The sequence below is a fragment of the Silurus aristotelis genome, assembly GCF_946808225.1.
Source record: "Silurus aristotelis genome assembly, chromosome: 16".
Lineage (NCBI taxonomy): Eukaryota > Metazoa > Chordata > Actinopteri > Siluriformes > Siluridae > Silurus > Silurus aristotelis.
In genome coordinates, this window is record NC_139589.1 from 18,389,527 (window position 1) to 18,412,202 (window position 22,676).

Below are 22,676 nucleotides of genomic sequence, written 5' to 3' on the forward strand. Positions count from 1 at the left end.
GCACACGGTGCAACATTTGCATGTAAGAATCAGTCTGATTTTAAAACAAGAGAATAAAGACTTTTCACTGCAGGAGCCAGGAGAATAAATGTGCTGTCATTTTTTGAAGGCAGACTGGCGAGGGAAGTTTACTGTTTACTACTCTTTGATTATGTTTCACTTCTCTTTAAGTTGGAGCCCGTAGTCTGATCTGATGTGGTTAAGGAGATTTTATCCAGATTTAGATCGGATTAGTTGTTGCAGTCAGACTTCTACCACTTCTAAGTCTGATGTAACTACATTAGCATTAACTTTATTTCTCATAATTTACCCCATATATACAGTATGTATGTATATATATATATATATATATATATATATATATATATATATATATATATATATATATATAATGGTATTTAAAAGAATATATAATCTATATGAATATTAAATCATTAATATAATATATAATCACACTGTGTGGTGACAGGACAGATTCCCTTCTGGTTCCTCTCAAAGTTTCTTCCTTATTTAGCCTCAGGAAATGTTTCTTTGTTACCTTCACCTCTGGCTTGCTCTTTAGGGATATATTTATTACTTGAAAATGTATATCCAGAATCTGTGTATTTCTATAAAGCTACTTTGTGACAATGTCAATTATTAAAAATGCTAAATGAAAATAATTAATTGAATTTGCTAAGAAATACTGCTAAATGTGAAAAAAAAATTGTACGTGATTGTATGTGCTATAGATCTCTGACCTCAGCCCTATTGAACAACTTTAGGATGAATTAGAACTTTGAGTGCACCCCAGGCCTCCTCACCCTACCTCAATACCTGACTTTACTAACACCATTGTAGCTAAATTAATGCAAATGTTTACACCCACATACCAAAGTCTAGTGGACCATTTTCCCAGAAGGTTTTTTTTTTTTTAAACAGCAAAGAGGGACTAAATGTAGAATTATAAGTTTAAAAAGCATAAACTTTTGTCTATTTGTAATAAGCACTTATCCTCAGTTAAATTGCATGTAATGACGTCTGTAACAAACATTTTATGAAAATTAGTTGAACTGATCAAACTGATTTGCATCTGAAATGAATCAGGGTAGACCAGCTTACTGCCCATGCATATTGGCTTATGAGTGACATTTGAAAGTAGGTAACACAAAGAAATTGCAAATGCTGCATCTAAATTTCCTATATCCTAAATTTGGGTTAAATCATCATCGCATTGTGCTTTGAATTATTCATAAATATATAATATCTTTTTTTTTTTTTTCTGTAGAGTTAATTATAAACTCTGCTCATGAACCTGTTTCTCTATTATACAGAATAGACGTTTGTAATAAATCAGCATGTAACGTTTATATTGTAACGTTCACTGCAAAAAAAGAAAAAAAGAAAAATAATAATTCTATTGTAGCCTGACTACAGGTCAGATTAGGTGTGATAAATCCTTCCCTTTATGTATAGCTTTAAATACAAACAAAAATAATCTGTACCAAAATATCTGAATGTGATATGTTAGCAAAATCATTGCTTTTTTTTCCCGCCGACCTTCTGGGTGTTGAAGTTTATACTGTGCATCTCGAATACAGTGTTCCTCTAACATACAGTGGTGATATTCCTAATCAGAATAGTGAATACGCCCTTATACGGTTCTGAGCTTGCAAATACTAGATTATTAATATTTCTATCCGATTTGAGTGTTTAACTGAGAGTTCAATACATACAGCAGTAGAGCAGGGTAATAGAAAGGCGGAGCCTCTCTTGCTCGTCCAATCAGAGTGATCAATTGGACTTTCCTGTTGGAATTGTATTCTTCCCGGTACTATAAAAATCCTTTTTTTCTCTAAAGCATTGATCGGTATTGGGTCTAAACTGTTCATGTTTGTTATTGTTATAATTAAATTTGTATAGTGTATGTGTGTGTGTATATATATATATATATATATATATATATATATATATATATGATACATGTATATGTTATTTCTTTTGGGGCCATGGTATTTCTTTTGTGAAAAAAAAAAGACCCCAAACAAAATTACAAATCTCTAATTTTTAGTCATTTCTCTTCCCTATTTCTATGTCCAGGAAGTCCTAAGTTCCTTGAGGGTGCGCAGCAGAGTAATGACCAGTGCTCCATCACAGGTGTGTGTTGGTGTGTGTGACGGTGGGAGAAAGACGGGCACTGTTTCAGGACGCATGACTGCAGAACTCAGCAGGAGGGTGAGGAGCGGGCACAGCAGCAGCAGTGCCAGGCTCAGAGCAGGCACAGAGGCGGCATTGTGGTCGCCGTGGTTGCACTTCTTCCCGTCTTCACAGCGTGAGTGTTGGCATAGGACGCCTTTAAATTCATGCGCGCAGATGCATCGCTGGTTCTGGTGGCATGTGCCACCGTTCTGGCACATCAGCAGCTCCTCGTCACACACGTTTGCTATGAAGAGAGAAATGCAGGTTCACTTTTGTGCAAACTCATTTAATCGCTGCTAGGCTTAGTCCTAGTGCGGTGGGTTGGGGTTACTGTACTGTGTTTCCATCTACTAACGGATTGTCACTAATTGACTATTTTGTCTCAGTGATTTATTTGGTTAGTTTTGTCTACATTGAAGCCACTTGATAATGATTTATTTCAGATTTATGCCGATATATAGGAAACTCTATGGGTTCACAATCTTTTAAACATCAATGTAAGGTGTTTTATTACACCTGTTGGATTAATATACCATGTTGACCAGCCCCTGACCATTATTACACACATCAAAACAATTTTTTTCCAATCAAAAACAGCCTGAAATCGTGGATACCCACACATCAGCGGTAAAAGCAATCCAACAACTTGGAATGTGCAACCTGCTCTTCACATCGCAGCATTATTTCAGTTAGTAGATCCCAAGAATTAACTTGGTGAACATAATGTGACCTTTAAACCAGTGCTAAGGTGCTAATGTTGGCTAACTTAAATGTTTTAAATATTCAGTGCCTTGTCATGCAGTTCCATGAAGTATTAAGAGCATTCTCACTGGCAGCTTATGAATGCTTATAACTGTCATGAGACCTTTATGGCATGGTAATGTCTGTGACATGATTCATTGGGCCAAGTAATCATAACTTAATAATTGCTTCGAATCTGAAGTGCAGATGAATGGAAAAAAAAATTGTTTTAGAAAGAGTAAAAAACAAGTTCACTTAAGGTTGAACATAACACAGCTATATGTTATAGGCACTTACAGCTCCCACAGGAGCGAACTGGATTATTACATACACACCTCCGACAAACACAAAAACACACTTTGAAGATCACACATCTATATTTTATGGTGGTGATGACCAAATCCACCATTATGGAGTTACAGCTATGACTACCAGAGATATTCCTGGTGATCTGCCTTTTTACTCATCTTAATGCATTACACCTGGTCAGACTAGGTGCTATTTTGTTTAATTGATGATGCAATGAGCAGCCATGTTTGTTTTATATCACACTGAACAATGATGTGGTGTAGAACATCCCACTTTCTAATTCTATTAGTTTCAGAATTATATAAAGACAATGACCACACTTCCCCTAAACAGCTGTTTGTTTTTGCACCTCATTCACATTTTTGCAGTGTTAGCTTGTTTATACAGTGTTTGTTGTCCCATGATTGTTATCTGTCTGTGCTTGCCATTGAGCTCTGTGTTCAGGTTATAATTTTCGTTTCACTATCAAGTCTTTTTTTGTGTGTGTTTTGCCTCATGGATGTTAATCTTCTACGTTTGCACTTTATTAAAATTATCCTCACTTACGTTTAACTCCTGCTTTTTTTTTTTAATATGATAGTAGGGGGAATATCAGAGGTAATAGTTTTACCTACATGCTGTGTAGATCTATACATCTTTGTAGATCCCTACAATCATGAACATTCCCATGGGAGCAATAAAACATCCCAATAAAAGAAAAATGGACCAAAACATTCCCTAGTGGTTTCAAGTGAGAGAGTGGGATTTTATTATGTGATTACCTAAGTAAAGTGTGACATTATTAAAAAAGGGACAGAGGCAAGAAGGTCAGGTTTTTATAATTAACTGCTACTATAGAATTACAATCGATTTGTCAGTAAAGGGCAGTAAATAAGTTGCTGAAAAAGCAAAACTCTCAAAATACCTAATACAAAATAAACGTGTTGCATTGTACAATACTTCATAAGAGAATCCACACAGGAATCCTCTTATTCTCTTCTTTTGCTAGCAGTAAGCAGTTCTGGCCTTAAGCCTTTTTTGATCTTACAGCCTCAGTTCCTTTAAGTAGCTAGGGAGATGGGTACATATTTGATCATTAACCTACAAACAAAAGCTTCTGTGAATTCATAAATCCCTACATTGTTACACTTCTATAGTACATTTAATAACTTGTGATAACTTTGTGTTTTTTTTTTTTGGGAGGGGGCTATATAGGGAGTACTCTGTAGTTTATGCCCATAATGGACCCATGAAAAGATCTGCACATAATAAGGGACAAACTTTGGAAAGTGCAAACCAGTTTGTGTTGCCTGACACAATGCTTTTGATTCTTTATTTATTTTTAATACATGTGAAATTTTATTTTGATAATAAGGGAACGGAAACTTTGTCATTAAGTACCATGCCTGAAAAGCATTGGATCTTGAATCCAGAGGGTTAAAATCCCATTCCTGGGCCCCTGAGAAAGTCCCTTAACCCCATAGCTGCTCAGTTGTATGAATAAGATAATTGTCAGTCGCTCTGGATGAGTTTGCAAAATGCAATAAATGTAGATGTGTTGCACTCACGTTGGCAGCCCTGCTTCCAGTAGTAACCGGGCAAACATTCGTCACACTTGGTGCCCGTGGTGTCTTCTTTACACTGGCAGTATCCAGTTCCATTACAGCGGTCATGTACTGAACCCATCTGGTTACAACCACACTCTATAGAAAAAAACAAAATCAACAGAAAAAGGATCAAGTGGTTGATTGTTATTTAAAAAACTAAATAAGATGGTCTAACTGTAACCAACATTAAAGCGATCAAGAAAGTTGATTGGATGATGTAAATTACATTTTTAGCTGAACTGTATTATTAATGATCACACCAATGCACTGAGCATCACTTTCCTTCACAATCCACATTTATGCTGTTACTGGTCTCTAATGGCTTTCTACATGCTGCAGCATATGAACCAGAGCTACTCCCCTTCCTTAGACATGCAAAAAGCTTACAATGCCTTCACTAATATTGACAAAAAGGTTTTGCTAATTTTGTTTTAGCCACGTCTTATTTTGTGGAGCTCAACAACTACATCACAACTCTATTTTTTGGTCTTACCCATTGTGATTAACGAATAGGGGAAATGAATTTTTGTGTTACCTCATATTTATACATATATTCATATTTATATAAGTAATGGCTGAACAAGTTCCTGTTCCTAGACACTAGACACCCAGGTGTGGTAAAAATAAATAAATAAATAAATAAATAAATAAATAAATAAATAAATAAAAAAGTAAAATATAAATGGAAAAATAAATATATTTTATTCATGAATTCATGAGTGCAAAAAAAGAAGTGTGTATATATATATATATATATATATATATATATATATATATATATATATATATATATATATATATATATATATATATATATATATATACTTTACTGTGTTTTAAATCATACCCCCAATATACTCTGTATAATCCAAGAGTCTATATAATCACATAATACTCTGTAATATGCTTAACTATAATGGTTGTGTATGTTTGTGAGAGAAATAGTATAGAGCGATACGGAGACAGAAAGAAGAATATCTTTACTAAAAAATAATAAGCCTGAGTTAGGTCCTGTTCTCTGCAGGGTTTTTTTCTGCACCTCCCCTATTGGGAAGTTCAATAAACATATTGTAGGTTTTTATTAGTTGCTTTTTCTGTTAAAATCAATCATTGTACGATTGAACAAAAACAGTTTTATTTGCCTTAAATCCATCTTCATTCTACATGGAATTTTCTTAAGTAAAAGAAGAATATATATTAAAAAAATAATAAAAATTGAATGATTCCATATCATTTGTATTTTAAAACTGACCACTTATATGCCTTCAAATCATAAATCCTATACCACACTATGCTTTACTGACCCACACACACACTCTCGTCATCCAGTTCAACTGAGGAGTTCCTGTAGTAGCCCATGCGGCAGTGCTGGCAGTTTTGGCCACGTGTGTTGTGCTTGCAGCTCACACACGTTACGATGTTTAGGTAGTCGATATAACTGCAGCGGTTGGAGTGGCCATGACACTCACAGTCTGAGAAGAAAAAAGAGAATTAATCAAAAGTTTAAACTCAGGTGGCCAGCATGAAATTAAAAGTAGAAGTGAAAACAAATTTGCTGATGAAGGGGGGGATGGGGTGAAAAGGAATTAAGAAGTGGGGAAAAAAGGATCTGTAAATTGAATACGGTGTTGTGCTGACAATGCGATATTTCACTTAATCAGTGGAGAGCCTTAATCATTCAATATGTGTGTGCGTGTGTGTGTTGAGCTTTTTGGAGCATGTGATGAAAGTGATTTCCAAGCTTTAGTTAAAAGCTTAGGTCTTGATCTTTCCTTTCGCTTCATCTTCTCTTGTTTCACTCTCTTATTCTCTTTGATGGGAAAAAAAAATAAGGGGGTCTCTAAGGGAGGAATTGATTCTAGATTCACAGATTGGAATCTGCTGACTAGAGTGAATGTCTAATGTCACCTGCATTGGTGGGTTTAGTGAAGTGAAGCAGAAGTTGTGTGTCGAATGTGCACTTGTAGGTGTGTGTGTGTGTGTGTGTGTGTGTTTAAGAGTATAGGAATAATGTAAGAGACAGTATCTAAATAGTGTACAGGCAGTCGCAGTTGCTACATAAGTCAATTTATGGACCTTTAATCCAACTGCATGTATGCAGAAACCCCTATAACCATTAGGAGAATACTGCTCACCAAATCTGCTGGACCTGTACAGAGATGTCAGTTTTTCCCATTGAGTACCAAGGACCATAAGTGGCGGTCTTATTACTTAGTGAGTTACTTTGTGTACAATCATCAACAAAGTCTTAAGTAAAACTCAGTTTTAAGTACTGCTACCTCTACAACTACTACTATTACTACTAGTGCTATCACTACTGTTACTACTACTACTGTACAATCACTACTTTAACTACTGCTTCTACTATTACTATTACTAATACTATTACTGCTATCACTACTGTTACTACTACTATTACTACTGTTATTACTACTACTACTATTACTACTGTTATTACTACTACTATTACAACTGTTATTACTGCTTATACTGCTACTGCTACTACTATTCCTATTACTACTACTACAATATCTACTACTATTTCTACTGTCACTTTCACCGTAATTTCCGGACTATAAAGCGCACTTAAATATAAGCCGCACCCACTGAATTTGACAAAGATTTATTTTAAACATAAATAAGCCGCACCTGTCTATAAGCTAATGAACTAATGTTTGTTACACGGCTTGTATCTAAACAGTAGCCTACCAAGAAAGTCATTGTTCACTGTCTTTCTCCTTCCTTTCACAACAATTTTGGCATGATCGTGCATTTAAAAATCACCATCGGTGCAGCTTTTCTCCCGATGCCGTGCAGCTCAGAACACAGGTGAAGTGCGGTTTTTTCATGCCCGGTTGTTTTCAGCGTGATGAATGATTCGCATTTCCTGTAGACAGTCCGAGTGAGCGGCAGGTCAAACGTCAGAGGAACATCATCCATATTTATGATGTGGTGCGGCCCGATTCAGTGGGAGCGCATCTGATTTAATATAAAGAGTTTCATTGGTTCACCTGAACCCGTTCGGCAATTTCATTGGTCTAATGTTATGGGGCTCAGTGTTTTGGCTTGTAGTTTGTGAAACCGGAAAAAACCCAGGAAAAAGCCATAAATTAGCTGCTTCGTTGTTTAAGCCACGGGGTTCAAAGAGTGGAAAAAAAGTAGCGGCTTATAGTCCGGAAAATACGGTACTCTTACTACTTCTACCACCACTAATGTTTCTACTGCCACTAGCACTTATACTACAAATACTGCAGCTACAACTACTACTACCACAATTAAACAGTAAACAGTACAGAATCTGCTACATTTTTCTTAAGGGAAAAAAAGGAGAATTGTGTCCTTGTGCCAAGTTCCACAAGACAAGATTTTAATCACCCCACAATATCGGATACGATACTGTTGCATTAGATTTCACCTTAAAAGCACATATACATTAATCATAACATAATGGATAGTGTGAGTATATTATTAAACGTTTGTTTGTTTAACCATTATGAAATATATTTCAAACTTTGATCTTCTTTTAAAGGAGATCACAGGGGATTAATAAATGTGTGGAATAGGCCTATTAGTTATTTTTAAAAAGTAATAATTAAATACATACAGTTCAGTTGCATAAACATTCAGTATGACTGATAGGAGCAAAGTGATATAAATGCAATAAATACAGGCTAAAAAAGAACACTGGCAAAAAACAATATGGTGGTATACAAAAAGCTTAGTAATTTGTAATTTAGTATTTTCATTTGGGGAAACATTTACTTTTACTCCACTACATTTCATAAAAAACATGCAGTTCCTCACTACATTGAAGAGAATACATATAATGTCTTAAATGAAAACCTGTGGTGAGACCACAACCGTGACCCCACAGTTCTTATGCCTGTAACAATAGAAAACGTTAAAAAGACAAGAATGAGCAGGAGAATGGAACATTAATCTTTAATCAATAATTAATCTTGTCATCAGCGTTTAGTGCATCAGTTACTTTTGGTTCTAAAGGATATACAAAAGCAAACATTTTTCTACTTTTTACATAAGTACATGAATTATGTATTTTGTCCGCATAATTGTGTTATTTTATTATAGTGTGTTCTAACTTTTTTTTAAACGAAGTACGTAACTTTCGTAACATACTCTGTATAAACAATATGGCAGTTATATAACAGTATGAGTGTTACATAAGATGCAGTGTTATGTAAATGTATAAATACCCCATACTGACAAAAGTTTGTGGACACCCATCCATAAGATTTGTATGTGATTTTCTGTTATAATGTTTCACTATGGTTGTGGAGATTTTGTGCTCATTCAGCCAAAGACTTTAGGAAAGTCAAGTATTCATGTGAGGTGAGGAGGCCTGGGATGCAATCAGTGTTCCAATTCATCCCAAAGGGTTGAGGTTTAAAACTCTATTGCAGGTCACACAAGATCTTCCACTTAAAGCCATATAAACCATATCTTCATGAAGCTGGCTTTATGAACAGGGGCAATGTCAAACTGAAACAGGTTTGGGTCTCCTAGTTCAAGTGAAGGGAAAATGTAAGGTTACCACATCCAGAGACATCCTACACGAGTGTGTGCTTCCAAGGTTGTGGTAACAGTTTTGTGAAGAACCTATGGCTGGAAAAGCCACGTGTCCTAATACTTTTGTACATATAGTGTAGCTTACAACCAGACCCTGCTGGTGCAACTAGTAACAGTGAAAAAAACAATTCCATGTGTGATATTTTTCTAAAATATTCAGTCTGTAAATGTAAAATATTCTCTAGGAAGCTATCCTAATACTATTACTATAATCCATCCATCCATCCATCCATCCATCCATCCATCCATCCATATCCTAATACTATTACTATAATCCATCCATCCATCCATCCATCCATCCATCCATCCATCTATCTATCTATCTATCTATCTATCTATCTATCTATCTATCTATCTATCTATCTATCTATCTATCTATCTATCTATCTATCTATCTATCTATCTATCTATCTATCTATCTATCTATCTATCTATCTATCTATCTATCTATCTATCTATCTAACCTTCCTCACCTTTAAAGTCATCATATATCATGCCCTTAAGCCTCTTAGGCTGAGTTCCTCCAGACAGCAGAAGATTCAGTAGAGCTTTAAAGATAAAAACAGCTTTTAATCCACATGGATGCACTAAACTCTAGTCTCCAGTGTAATAATGGATGAAGGAAACACTATCTCTACCTGGCCCTTTGTTACCTTTCTTATGCTCATGATCTCTGTCTTCCCTTTCAGGTGTTCTTTTCCTTTCCTCTGTTCTTTTAGAATGATGACTTCCCCCATGCTCGTTTTCCAACAAGCTCTTTTCTTCTTCTTCTTCTTCGTTGAAGTGATGATTTCCCTTTCCTTCTTTGTCTGCTCTATGGTGATGTCTTTCCGCACTGTCTTTTTCAGAGAGTTTGTCTCTTTTTTTATCTTCGTTAGAGTGATGTCTCACATGTTCCCTGTTAGCGTAAATGCTCCGAGGTTCTTCACCCTCGAAGTGATGGCTTTCACCATGGCGTTTTTCAGAAGCTATCTCTCTTTCTTTGTCTTCTACAGAGTGCTGTTCACTCCAGTGCTCTTTATCAGAAGGTGTCTTGCTGTGCTCCTCTGCTTCAGAGAGATGTTTTCCCCCATGGTGTCTCTTTCCATCTACTTTAGAGTGATGTCCTCTCTCATGAGGTCTCTCTACATCTACTTTAGAATGATGTCTTCCCCCATGGTGTTTTTCCACTTCTCCAGAGTGATGGCTTCCTCCATGGAATTTTTCCACTTCTCCATCATAATGATGACTTCCTCCATGCTCTCTTTCCATGTCTTCTAGAGAGTGATGGCTTCCCCCATGCTCTCTTTCTGATTTTTCATCTGAGTGATGCCTTCCTCCTTTTTGTCTTTCTATTTCTCCTTCAGAGTGATGTCTTCCCCAATGCTGTCTTTCTATTTCTCCTTCAAAGTTATTTTCCCCATGGTCTTTTCCTACTTCTTCAGAATGATGTGTTGCTCCATGGTGTCTTTCTATTTCTCCTCTAGAGTGATGTCTTCTCCCATGTTCTCTTTCCACTTCTTCTTCAGAATGATGTTTTTCTCCATGTTCTTTTTTTACTTCTTCTTCAGAATGATGTTTTCCCTCATGTTCTTTTTTCATGTGTTCTTCGGAGTGATGTCTTCCTCTATGTTCTTTTTCCATGTCTCCTTCAGAGTGATGTATTCCCCCATGTTCTCTTTCCATGTCTCCTTCAGAGTGATGCCTTCCCCCATGTTCTCTTTCCACTTCTCCTTCAGAGTGATGTCTTCCCCCATGTTCTCTAGCCACTTCTCCTTCAGAGTGATGTCTTCCCCCATGTTCTCTTTCCACTTCTTGTTCAGAGTAATGTCTTCCCCCATGTTCTCTTTCCACTTCTTCTTCAGAGTGATGTATTCCCCTATGTTCTCTTTCCACTTCTCCTTCAGAGTGATGTATTCCCCTTTGTTCTCTTTCCACTTCTCCTTCAGAGTGAAGGCGTTCCCTATGGTGTCTTTCAAATTCTTCTTCAAAGTGATGACTTTCCCGAGGGTCTTTTTCCACATCTCCTTCAGAGTGATGGCTTCCACCATGTTGTCTTTCCGCTTCTCCTTCAGAATAATGCCTATCCCTATTGTCTTTTTCCATGTCTCCTTCAGAGTGATGTCTTCCTTTATGGTGTCTTTCAACTTCTTCTTCAGAGTGATGTCTTCCCCTATGGTCTCCTTCTGCTTCTCCTTTAGAATGATGTCTTCCTCCATGGTCTCTAGTTACTTCACCTTTACGGTAATGTTTTTCCCCATTGTGTTTTTCTATTTGTCCTTCGGAGTGATGTATTCTCCCATGGTCTCCTTCTGCTTCTCCATCAAAATGATGTCTTTTCCCATGGTTTCTATCCACTTCTTCTTTAGAGTGATGTCTTCCCCCATGGTGTCTTTCAACTTTTCCTTCAGAGTGATGGCTTCCCACTTGGTGTCTTTCTGCTGTTTCTTCAGAGTGATGCTGCTCAAAGTGTCTTTTTACTTCTCCCTCAGAGTGATATCTTCCTCCATGGTGTCTTTCAACTTCTCCCTCAGAGTGATATCTTCCTCCATGGTGTCTTTCAACTTCTCCTTTAGAGTGATATCTTACTCCATGGTGTCTTTCAACTTCTCCTTCAGAGTGATGACTTCCTCCATGGTCTTCTTCTACTTCTCCTTCAGAGTGATGGCTTTCCTCATGGTCTTTTTTCACATGTCCTTTAGAGTGATGGCTTTCCCCATGGTGTATTTCCACTTCTCCTTGAGAATTATGTCTTTCCCCATGTTCTCCTTCCGCTTCTCCCTCAGAGTGGTGTCTCTTTCCATGGTCTTTTTCTAATGCTTCTTCAGAGTTCTGTCTCCTCTTATTGTCTATTTCCACTGCTCGTTCAGAGTGATGTCCACTAATCCAATGCACTTTAGCAGAATCTCTCTCTCTGTCTTCCCCTCCTTCAAAATAATGTCTTCCCCAGTGCTCAGAGTGATGTCTTGCCCCATGCTTTTTTGTAAACAGGCTTTCTTCTTCTGCTTCTTCTTCTTCTTCTTCTTTAGAGTGATGTTTCCCATTTTCTCTTTTTTTGTACATCTCTCTTATTTCTTCTTCAGAATGTCTCCCATGATTCTTTTCATGTGCTATTTCTTTTTCTTTCTCTTCTTCAAAGTGTCTCTGTCTGTCTTCCAAATGTCTTGTCCCAACGTATTTTTCAGGCAAACTTTGTGTCATGTCTTCTTCAAAATGATGTCTTCTCCCATGCTCTTTTTGTGAGGGTATCTCTTTTTCTTCCACTTCTTCATGTTGATGTCTTCCATGATGCTCTTTTTCAGATGCCCTATCTCTCTCTTTCTCTCCTTCAAAGTGATGTCTTCTTCCATGCTCTTTTTCTTCGTCTTCTTTAGAAGTGTTTCCTTCTTCACGTTTTTTTTCAGAGTAATTTCTTGCCATGTCTTCTCCTTCAGTGTGATGGTTTCCCCAATGCTCAAAAAACCTGTCCCTTTTCCCCCCTTCTTCAGGGAGATGTTTATGCCAGTGCTCTTTTTCAGAGGTCCTCTTCATCTCATCTACTATTTCAGAGTAATGACTTCTCCCATCCAGGTTTTCAGCTGAGCTCTTCCTCAGTTGTTCATTTTCAGATTGATGTCTTTCACCAAAAACTACCTCAGACAGTTTCTCTCTTTCTTTCTTTCCATTATAGAAATGTTTTTCATGTTCTTTTTCCGTTGAACTCTGTCTTTCCTCTTCAGTTTCAGAGTGATATCTTTCCCCATGCTTCTTTTCAGAAGGTCTCTCTAATATTTCATCTTCATCAGAGTGATGTCCCCATCTGTGCACTGTCTTCATCTCGTTCTTTTTTTGAAAGTGATGTCCAATCCCATGCTCCTTTTCTGAGGGCTTCTCTCTTTCTTCCTCAGCTCCAAAGTAATATCTTCTTCCATGTTCATCATAGGCGCTTACTCTTTCTTGCTCCACTTTTGAGTAATGTCCTCTCCCATGCTCTTTTTCAAATGACATCTCCAACTCTTCCTCACTTGGCAAGTGATGTGTTCTCGAATGTTTTTCTCCAGGCAACCCTTTTTGCTCTTGCTGTTTCTCTTGTTCATTCTCTTTCTCAATGTCATAGTAAAGTCTGCTCCCATGCTGTTCGTCTCTAGAACTTTTTCTTCCATATATTCTGTCTTTCTCCTTTTCCTGCTCACTTTCAACGTTCCTGGTTCCCCCCTTTTCAAACATTTTTCTCTCTGTCATCTCACTCTCCAACTCTTCTTCTTTCTTGCTTCCATTCGTCTTGTCAAGATAATGCTCTTCTTTTTGTCTTTCATGGTCTGATGGTGGAAATTTGGATTTCAGTCTCCAACTATTAATGTTAGTAGAACTGACCTCATTTTGATTTAATGCACCCCACAAGAATGTATTTAAAATTAAAATGTTTAATATAAACAAAAGAGCTTTGCTATGTCTATGGCCATCTCAATTAGCGAGCGATTGCGTTGTTCTCACAAACCCATACTTATCAGGTGAAATTATAGCAAGAAACCTTAAGTTAAGTTAAATTCCTAATGAAAATCACAAAAGCTTTGATAGCTTACAAAAGGCTTTTTGGGGGAAAAGACCTATTTTTTTTATCAAGCACTAATGTAATAATGTGGACTGAATGCCAGATGCTGCAACATGTATATATATATAGAAAAAAACCAACAGCAATAGCATCCAGCGTGGGGAGCTTGTAGCTTGGTGATTAAGGCAATAGACTATGGATATGAAGGCCACAAGTTCAAATCCTAGTCACACCAAGCTGCCACTCCTGGGCCCCTAAACAAGGCCTTTAACCCTGTAGCTGCTCAGTTGTATGAATGTGATAAATGTAAGTTGCTATGGATAAGGGCATCTGTCGTAAATATAAGTGATACAGTGGTCACCTGATTAGGTTGCTCTATCTTCAGTTCATTTGCCTGGATTTTTTATTGAATTGCAATTGACTTGAAGCTTTAATTTACATAAAACCTTTCTTTCGGCTTCTCCCATTAGGGGTCGCCACAGCGGATCCTTCGCATGTTTGATTTGGCACATGTTTTTACACTGGATGCCCTTCCTAATGCAACCCTCCTCATTTATCCGGGCTTGGGACCGGCACTGAGAGTGATCGAACCCGGGTCGCAGCGGTGAGAGCGCCGCATCCTAACCACTAGACCACCAATTTACATACAATTCAATATTATAGTAATATTAGAAACAATATGTCCTGGCATGTGTCTTCAATTTTATATGTCCCTATATATTCCTATTCGCACCCATGCCCTAAACTTCCATTCAAATTCTAAAATTGAGTCCAGTACAAATACATTTTGGTGCCAAAAAGCAATATGTCTCTTAGAGGTAAAACATAATTTTATATAAATACCTACCAATTCTATTTATCATTTTAACCTGTAATAATAATTATCATCTATTCTATATTATTTGAATTGCCATGATTGGCACTGGAACACACTAATGCATTCTGCCTGATTCTTACAGGAATCGATGCAAACATGTTATGTTTGGTACTATTGCTTAACTTAAGACAGCCCTGGTTATATTGCAACATTATTTTGAAAATGTATCAACATTATGACACCTGAAAGATTAAATTGTTGTTAAAATGAAATGTTGCTGTGCTCTGAGCATTACTAATGGCAAGCTAACAGAGTATTAATAAAATAAGCTATTAATTAGGCATACTTACTCACCAACTTCTGTAAACAATTTACTGCCAAATTGAAGTCTATATTTCTGAAGTTCTGTATATATATATTTTTTTTTGACAGAACATGAACTGATACCTTTCGTCTTGCTGTCACTGTCTTTCACTCTGACACTCTTGCCTTCCTTTATTCCTTTCTCTTCATATTTCCCCAAAGGCTCCTCGTTTGCTCCAGAATCTTCTGAAGGTGATGCAGGAGAGGCATGCAGAAATGATAATAATGACAAGGATCACGATGGTGCCCTTATTCTCTCAGTCTCATACCTCACACAAACTAGTTGTCTATACAATTAAGGTTATCTGCTTAAGCGGTGCTCTCTGATACACGCTATCAAAGCGGGCAGCTGCAGTTACTTTACCTACGCACCAAACTAGAACTGATATAACTACACTACAACTAATCAAGCAATAGAATATATGAGAGGGTGTGTCATTCAGTGAAACACATGACCTCAATGTTCTGTTGCTTTCATACTACAAAAGATATTCATTCCAAAATGATTTGAAACATCTATTTCCGTCATCTCTTCCACCACTAGAAAAAGTCATAACAACACAAGTTGCCTCTTGCGATTTAACAAATACATATACAATAAAGATGGAGAGCCCACTAGCCTTCACATTTTGGATTGCAAGTGGACTAGAGACTTTTAGGTATGCTACAGTAGTTCTTCACCGATCCACAACAGCAGCAAGCCTTGCCTTAATTGGCCACATGGTGGCGCTACAGTGATCAAAACAATTAGTTTATTTTTATTTAAAAAGATATTACAGTGAGCTTATCACAATGAGCATGAGGTTCTGGTGCCACAATGCTTTGAAGTATCAACACCAAACTTATTATCTCTTATAACAACCATGTTATGGCTGGGTGCATGTTTCCCATATTTTACATTTATTAAATATTATCATATAATGAAATATACCTTCTAATACTTAACACCTCAAAAACTACCAGTGTCAATCAAGTCATTAGATATTAGCAATATATATATATATATATATAAAATTGTTTTATATATTATATATATATATATATATATATATATATATATATATATATATATATATATATATATATATATATATATATATATATATATAAAGGTTGTTTATATATGTTTTTTTCTCTCAATCTCCAAAAACTTTATACAATTAGGTAAGCACATGTATCTTGTCACTGTAAAACAAACAAACAAAAAGATTTACTGTTTCTTTCATGATTTACCTGAAATTGTTAAAATAATTGTCTTGTTTCATTACCAGTTTGACTGTTTTCACATTTGACAAAAAATAACTTATCTTCGTTACACCTGAACTAAAAGTTCTTAAAGTGCATGAATCCTGAATACTGCTGTTTAGAGCTACATTTATTTATTATTAATTATCTTAATTGTGGTGGCTCAGAGATGCACTGCAAAACATGACAAAAATGACACAACACATAACGTTAACACCAGAACATTTTCACAACAAAAAAAAGCTGCACAGAAATGTACTGAACTATACTAATACACGAAACTAACATATGAACACATTCTTTCATTTTTATGCATCAACATACCAGTAAACAACACACGTTTCACATTCCCTCTTAATCACTTCTACACCAAAGTCTCCACAACACACTCCTAATCACAAGAGGAACAACATCCTATATAACATCCATCTTTATACTCCAAGCATACCAGTCATTTCCCAAATGACATTTTCCCACTGGTACCTTCTTCAGACTTTTTCTTGTTTCTTTCTTTCCTGGTGTTGGGTATTTTAGGGAAATTAAGCACAGATATGAATATAGGGAGAAAATAAATGTATACAAAATGTTAAAATAAAAATAAAAAAGATTCTCACTGAAATTAAAGTGCTGAACTTTGGGATCAAGAGCAATGGCAAGAGCAGTTTCACAAATGATTTCGACATTCTGACTAATACACATAGGTGAGAACAAGAGTTGAGAGTTGATTTTAAAGTTAATGTTTTTCTATAAAGCTTTCAAAGATTCAGCTCCCAAATATCTTGTTGACAAATTACAGCTCCATTCTTCATCACGCTCATTTCGATCTTCTTTTACATGTACTAATAACCGAGTACATCAACAGAAGTGATGGAGTTTTAAGTTGCTCCAAAGCTGTGGAACTTTTAAAATAAGGTAAGCCTCAAAACTGACTACTTTTCAATCTTTGTTAAAATCTCACCTTTGTTTTCTTTTGATTCCTAAAAAATTTTAAGTCCCAGTTATTTTCTTGACTGGTTGTGAATACTCTATTTGCTTTAATTTATACTTTAAATTGTAAAGCATTTTGTTAACAGCTTATTTGGTTTGTTCTAAATCATCATCTTCTTTCGGCTTCTCCCATTAGGGGTCACCACAGCGGATCACCCGTCTCCATACCCCCTTGTCCTCTACATCTGCATGTCTTCCCTCACCACATCCATAAACCTCCTCCTTGGTCTTCCTCTTTTCCTCCTTCCTGGTGGATCCATCCTCAGCATTCTTCTACCGATATACCCCATGTCCCTCCTCTGCACATGTCCAAACCATCTCAATCTCGCCTCCTTCACCTTGTCTCCAAAACGTCCTACATGCGCTGTCCCTCTAATAAACTCATTTCTAATCTTGTCCATCCTCGTCACTCCCAACGAAAACCTCAACATCTTCAGCTCTGCTACCTCCAGCTCCACCTCCTGTCCTTTACTCAATGCCACTGTCTCTAAACCATACAACATCACAGGTCTCACCACAGTCCTATAAACTTTCCCTTTCACTCTCGCAGATACTTTTCTATCACAAATCACTCCTGCTATCACTCTTCTCCACCCACTCCACCCTGCCTGCACTCTTTCCTTTACTTCTCTAACACACTCTCCATTACTTTGCGCTGTTGACCCCAGATACCTGAACTACTCCACCTTGGACTCTTCTCAATTCCCCATCTCACAGTCAACTTTGAAATAATTACAGTTATTATAACTATTAATAATACATAATATATATTTTACATTTCATATACAAAAAATGAGAATGAGGCTTAAGGTAAAAAACAAACAAACAAAAAAACTGTCAATAGCTCAACAAACAAGATGATCAAAAAATGAAAACATTGATACATGGTAAAAACAGGATAAGATCAAAGAATTAGGGCTTTTAATTATAATGCTTAAATGCAAACTGAGTATATACTTTTCAGAGTTTAGAATAAACTAGTCTCCTATAAAAGGTGTGAGTAATTGAACACACATGTGCTCTGTTAGTCTAAGGGAGAATACTGAAGTGTGTGTGTGGTGTGGAAGGTGGTGTCCGTGGTGGTCATGTTTGTAGGCCATGGAGGTTGTTGGGCAACCAGACACATAAAAAAGAGTAATGTGCCCAATATTCGAGACCATCAAGGCAGCCATTAATGATAAACAACTACACTATTTAAAACATTTGTTTTAAGGAATTTAAAGCTACCTTTGACATCTTATGTACCAATTTATCTGAACAATATCAAAACTAATAACAGATGTTCTCTCGCTTTTTTAATAAAGCTTTTATAGATTTATATAGATAAGCCTGAAACATTGATTTTTTTTTTTAATCAAGTGCAGAGCACATGCTTATTTCCCACAATGCACTCTTTCAGTCCTATTCCTGTGACACTTTGTAACAATTTCTGTCCTCTCAGCCACGGCACTCGCTGACCCAGCAAAAACCACATAAACATTTTTATTTCTCTTTTTATCGCTCTCTCAGCACCTTTCAGCTCATCGGATTCTTTTGTCTTTGATCATCCTTTACGTTTGTCTTTTTTCATTTCCAGAATCCACAGTCAAGTCGAGCAGGTTGCATTTATAATTCTCGGAATCACAAGCATGAAATACACGATTGTATCAGGTAGCAATTATTATGCAAGGTAGAATTTTGTCATGAAATAAACCCATTAGAGCAAATTAAGAATAGAATAAAATTCTTCTGTTTGAACCTGGTAGCCTGCTACACCACACATCAGTGCAAGAGACAATAGTAAGGTCTGAGGTTCCTGTTCCATCCTAAGTATAAAAGCCTTGTGAAATACAGAAATATCACAGCGGGTTTTTTCCAGGATACCATTCCATTACTAGTTTGCCTTTAAGGGCCTAAACGCCCTGGAAAGTCTATACAAACCAATCAAAATCTGTCCATTTTTCATGATATTTTTTCAATAATTTATATTTAGTTTTACATATTAGCGACCAAAAGAACTCATTTGAATCTACTCTAAAAACAGTCACAGATTTAGCTTATTCATGCTTACTGACAGCATGGCTTTTCACACTTCCACAGAAAGAAAATGCTAAAAAACTCCCAATAAATGTGTTGTGAAAAATAAAATAAAATTTTTTTACCAATATGATGTAAAGATTTTGAGCATATAGTGGAAATGCAAATTATTAATTACTTATATGATAACAATAAATGCTGCATAAATTAAAAAAGGTTTATCGGTAATCAAGGTACTGAAAAATATGTCCTGACTAAAACTAGAACATTGATTTAAAGCATTCAAATATAGACTTTTGTTTTTTTTTTACATTACATTAGAAAACACAAATATTATGGATATTAGAACAATGTGTTGTCTTCCAACAGCCCCAACTGAATGGTATTTCCCTTTTACAAATCACCCTCATGTACACTGGACTCTAGTTATAATTCAGGTCCAGTATCTGCAGTACAAATAGCAAATCATGCATGTGTGCAAATTTGGGCACGATTCCGAAAGCAGGGTTTAACGAATGCTATTTAGCACTCATGGTCATGTTTATAGGCTAAAATACAGATAATATGATGAGTATTGGTGAGGTAATGAGATCTTTATTGATATTTCATAGAGAAATTAAAGCTAGACAAACCAGGAAGTCTTTTATTTCCTATGTCTGGTGCCGTACATCGACATTTAGCTCACAACCTGTACACATAGTAATCTATATGCTTATCTTTTACACGTGCACACACGTATACACGTCAAGATTTTTGAAGCTCTGTATTTCTTCTCCCCTTCTCCGTTTTTAATTTCCCTCCGTCATCCCTCCTTTTATTATCCTGCCCACCTTACACAGCATAACATTTGATTCATTTGGCTCTCATTTATCAGTGTGCATGCTGTTTGTGTGATTATGCAGTGTTTATATGCTTTCATAAATGAGAAATCCCAGCTCTCCCAGCTTCATTCAGTACACGGCTGCTGTTTAACCAATTAACTTCATACAGTTAATGTGCACTAATACCCCTCGATGCATGAGGCCACCCACAATTCTCTGCAGAGGACTACTGGTGTCACTCTGTGGGTGTGACTGAAACAGAAGTCGGCGACGGTGGTGTCTTGCTGACTGTGCTGTCTTATGAGCTATTGGCTTAGAATGAGGCGATTCGATAACTACGCAGGTTGTTATAAACAAAGGTTTGAGGTTCGCATCAAACGCATTGCCATAGCATTTATATATAAAAAATACTTTGAAGTATATATAAATATACTTTATATGCTTTATAAATTCAAAAAGTATTCAGACATCCATAAATAAAATATCCATATTTGTCCATGCCCATGTTGATTAGAGTATTAAAAACTTGAAAAGTATTAATCAATGGTCCCCTGGTGGTCTAGTGGTTAAGATGCAGTGCTCCCACCGCTGCGACCCGGGTTCGATTCCCGGTCAGGGAACCATCCCCAGCCACTCTTAGTGCCGGTCCCAAGCCCGGATAAATTGCCCTTGCGTTAGGAAGGGCATCCAGCGTAAAACATGTGCCAAATCAAACGTGCGGAGGATCCGCTGTGGCGACCCCTAACGGGAGAAGCCGAAAAGAAAGATTAATTTAAGGTACATTTACCACAGAAAGAATTTGGGATTAAGCTGCGATTAATTGTGCGTTAACTCATGACAATCATTCAATTAAATATCTTAATCTATAGACAGCCATTATTTTATATATATATATATATATATATATTGTGTATATATACTATCATTTGTGTTAAGCCAAGAATCCTGCTATGCTCAGTGGAATGCTTTGGCATGTTGATTCATTTCCTAAAACTGCAGCTCTTGTACTAGTTGCAAGGCAAAATCGTGAGTTATCATTAAGGGTCTAATGTGCAATAATATCTATATTGACATCAAATTCACAGATGTAGAGAGACTAAATGCTCTATATAATTGAAACCAAATAATAGTTAACAAATAAAAAAACAACATGTAATTGCTTTTATGATACAGTTTGCAGATGTTTATTTAACATTCACAGGAGGAATTATTAAGTATTAGCTCTTCGTAAGAGTCAAAGGTAACACTGTTTCTCTTAGCTTTTGTGGTTTCTTAGTTACTTCAATTCATGATGTATCATTCAGCAATACATTTTGGATTGCTAACATCACATTAGGACGTCACCCCACCCTGTTGTTGGCTATTTTATTGTAACAGCATGTCACTATTTCTAACTTAATGTATAAAAAGAAAACAATCCTTCATTTCCATTTTGCAGAATGTTTCTGATGTGTTTGATTCTGCACCAGGACTGATGCACATAATGAGATGAGATGCATACAGCATAGAATAAATGTATGCTACTGTAAAAAAAAAAAAAAAATAAATAAAAAATCTGTCACATTGAAGGAATCTGTGCTTCCAAGTCGACACTGTACATTCCGGACACACTCTATAGGCACACATAAACATTAAATGGTACTGGAACTCTCTTGAGGGAATATCACACAGTTCCGTGATGAGCTCTTGTTGTCATCACACTGCGAATGAACATTTCAAAGCTACCAATTTGTCAGTTAATTTAAACCGATCGATTTTTCTGGTCATGCCACAGCACATCTGATGCACACAAACATGAGTAGTCACTAGTTAACAGGTATGTAATGCATGCATATTGATTGCCCATTTTTATTTTGCTAGCTACACATCAGGTCTTCATGATTGATACTTTTAATAGTATCAATCAGGAAGTATCAAGACTCAAATCTTGCTGTCTTTCAGTACTTTACCCTCTTGTGTTACATTTTTATGCTTATTTTAGATATATTTTAAACAGAATATACAATTTATTTACTACCCTAGCACTGAGATGCAAAAACCCTTTTGTGCATTTAAAGAGAAGTCTCTGAAAATTGTAGTAGCTGGACATATATACAGACAACATGCTGGTGTGTGTGTGTGTGTGTGTGTGTGTGTGTGTGTGCATACAGTTAGCTCTACAAAACTAAAACACATTTGCATTGAAATTGATGCTTTCAACCTGAGTCTCAAATGCTTTGCTATTGTAAAACACGTCCCCTGATATAAGAGGGTTTAACTATTTATTTTTTTTTTTTTACTGTGTAAGCAGGTTTTCCTCTCTGAGGATAACTGGCTAGAAACAATAAACAGAAATCCCAGTTGTTTGCTCCTCTACAGATGCCACAAGACCGTACATAGTGCTCAACATTTTCCGCTCTACTCGTTTCAGTGCAACATGAAGCTTTGTCCATGAAGGACGAACAGTAAACGAAGCATTCTCTGACAATTAGTCAATGTAAAGCCCTTTTTCATTGAAACATATATAGTGAAAATCT

The 22,676-nt window shown here is 36.4% G+C and overlaps 1 protein-coding gene across 1 annotated transcript in view; it reads right to left on the reverse strand.

Annotated features, from left to right (window-relative positions):
- Positions 1 to 1,992: 1,992 nt before the first annotated feature.
- Positions 1,993 to 22,676, reverse strand: part of ntng2b (netrin g2b) — a 73,518-nt gene continuing 52,834 nt past the window's right edge. Inside the window, exons 6-8 of the mRNA XM_083564123.1 lie at positions 6,119 to 6,286; positions 4,776 to 4,910; positions 1,993 to 2,422 (exon numbers count right to left, since the gene is read on the reverse strand). Coding sequence (XP_083420249.1) covers positions 2,070 to 2,422; positions 4,776 to 4,910; positions 6,119 to 6,286 — 656 coding nt within the window. The 3' untranslated portion in view covers positions 1,993 to 2,069. The remainder of the gene's footprint in view (positions 2,423 to 4,775; positions 4,911 to 6,118; positions 6,287 to 22,676) is intronic.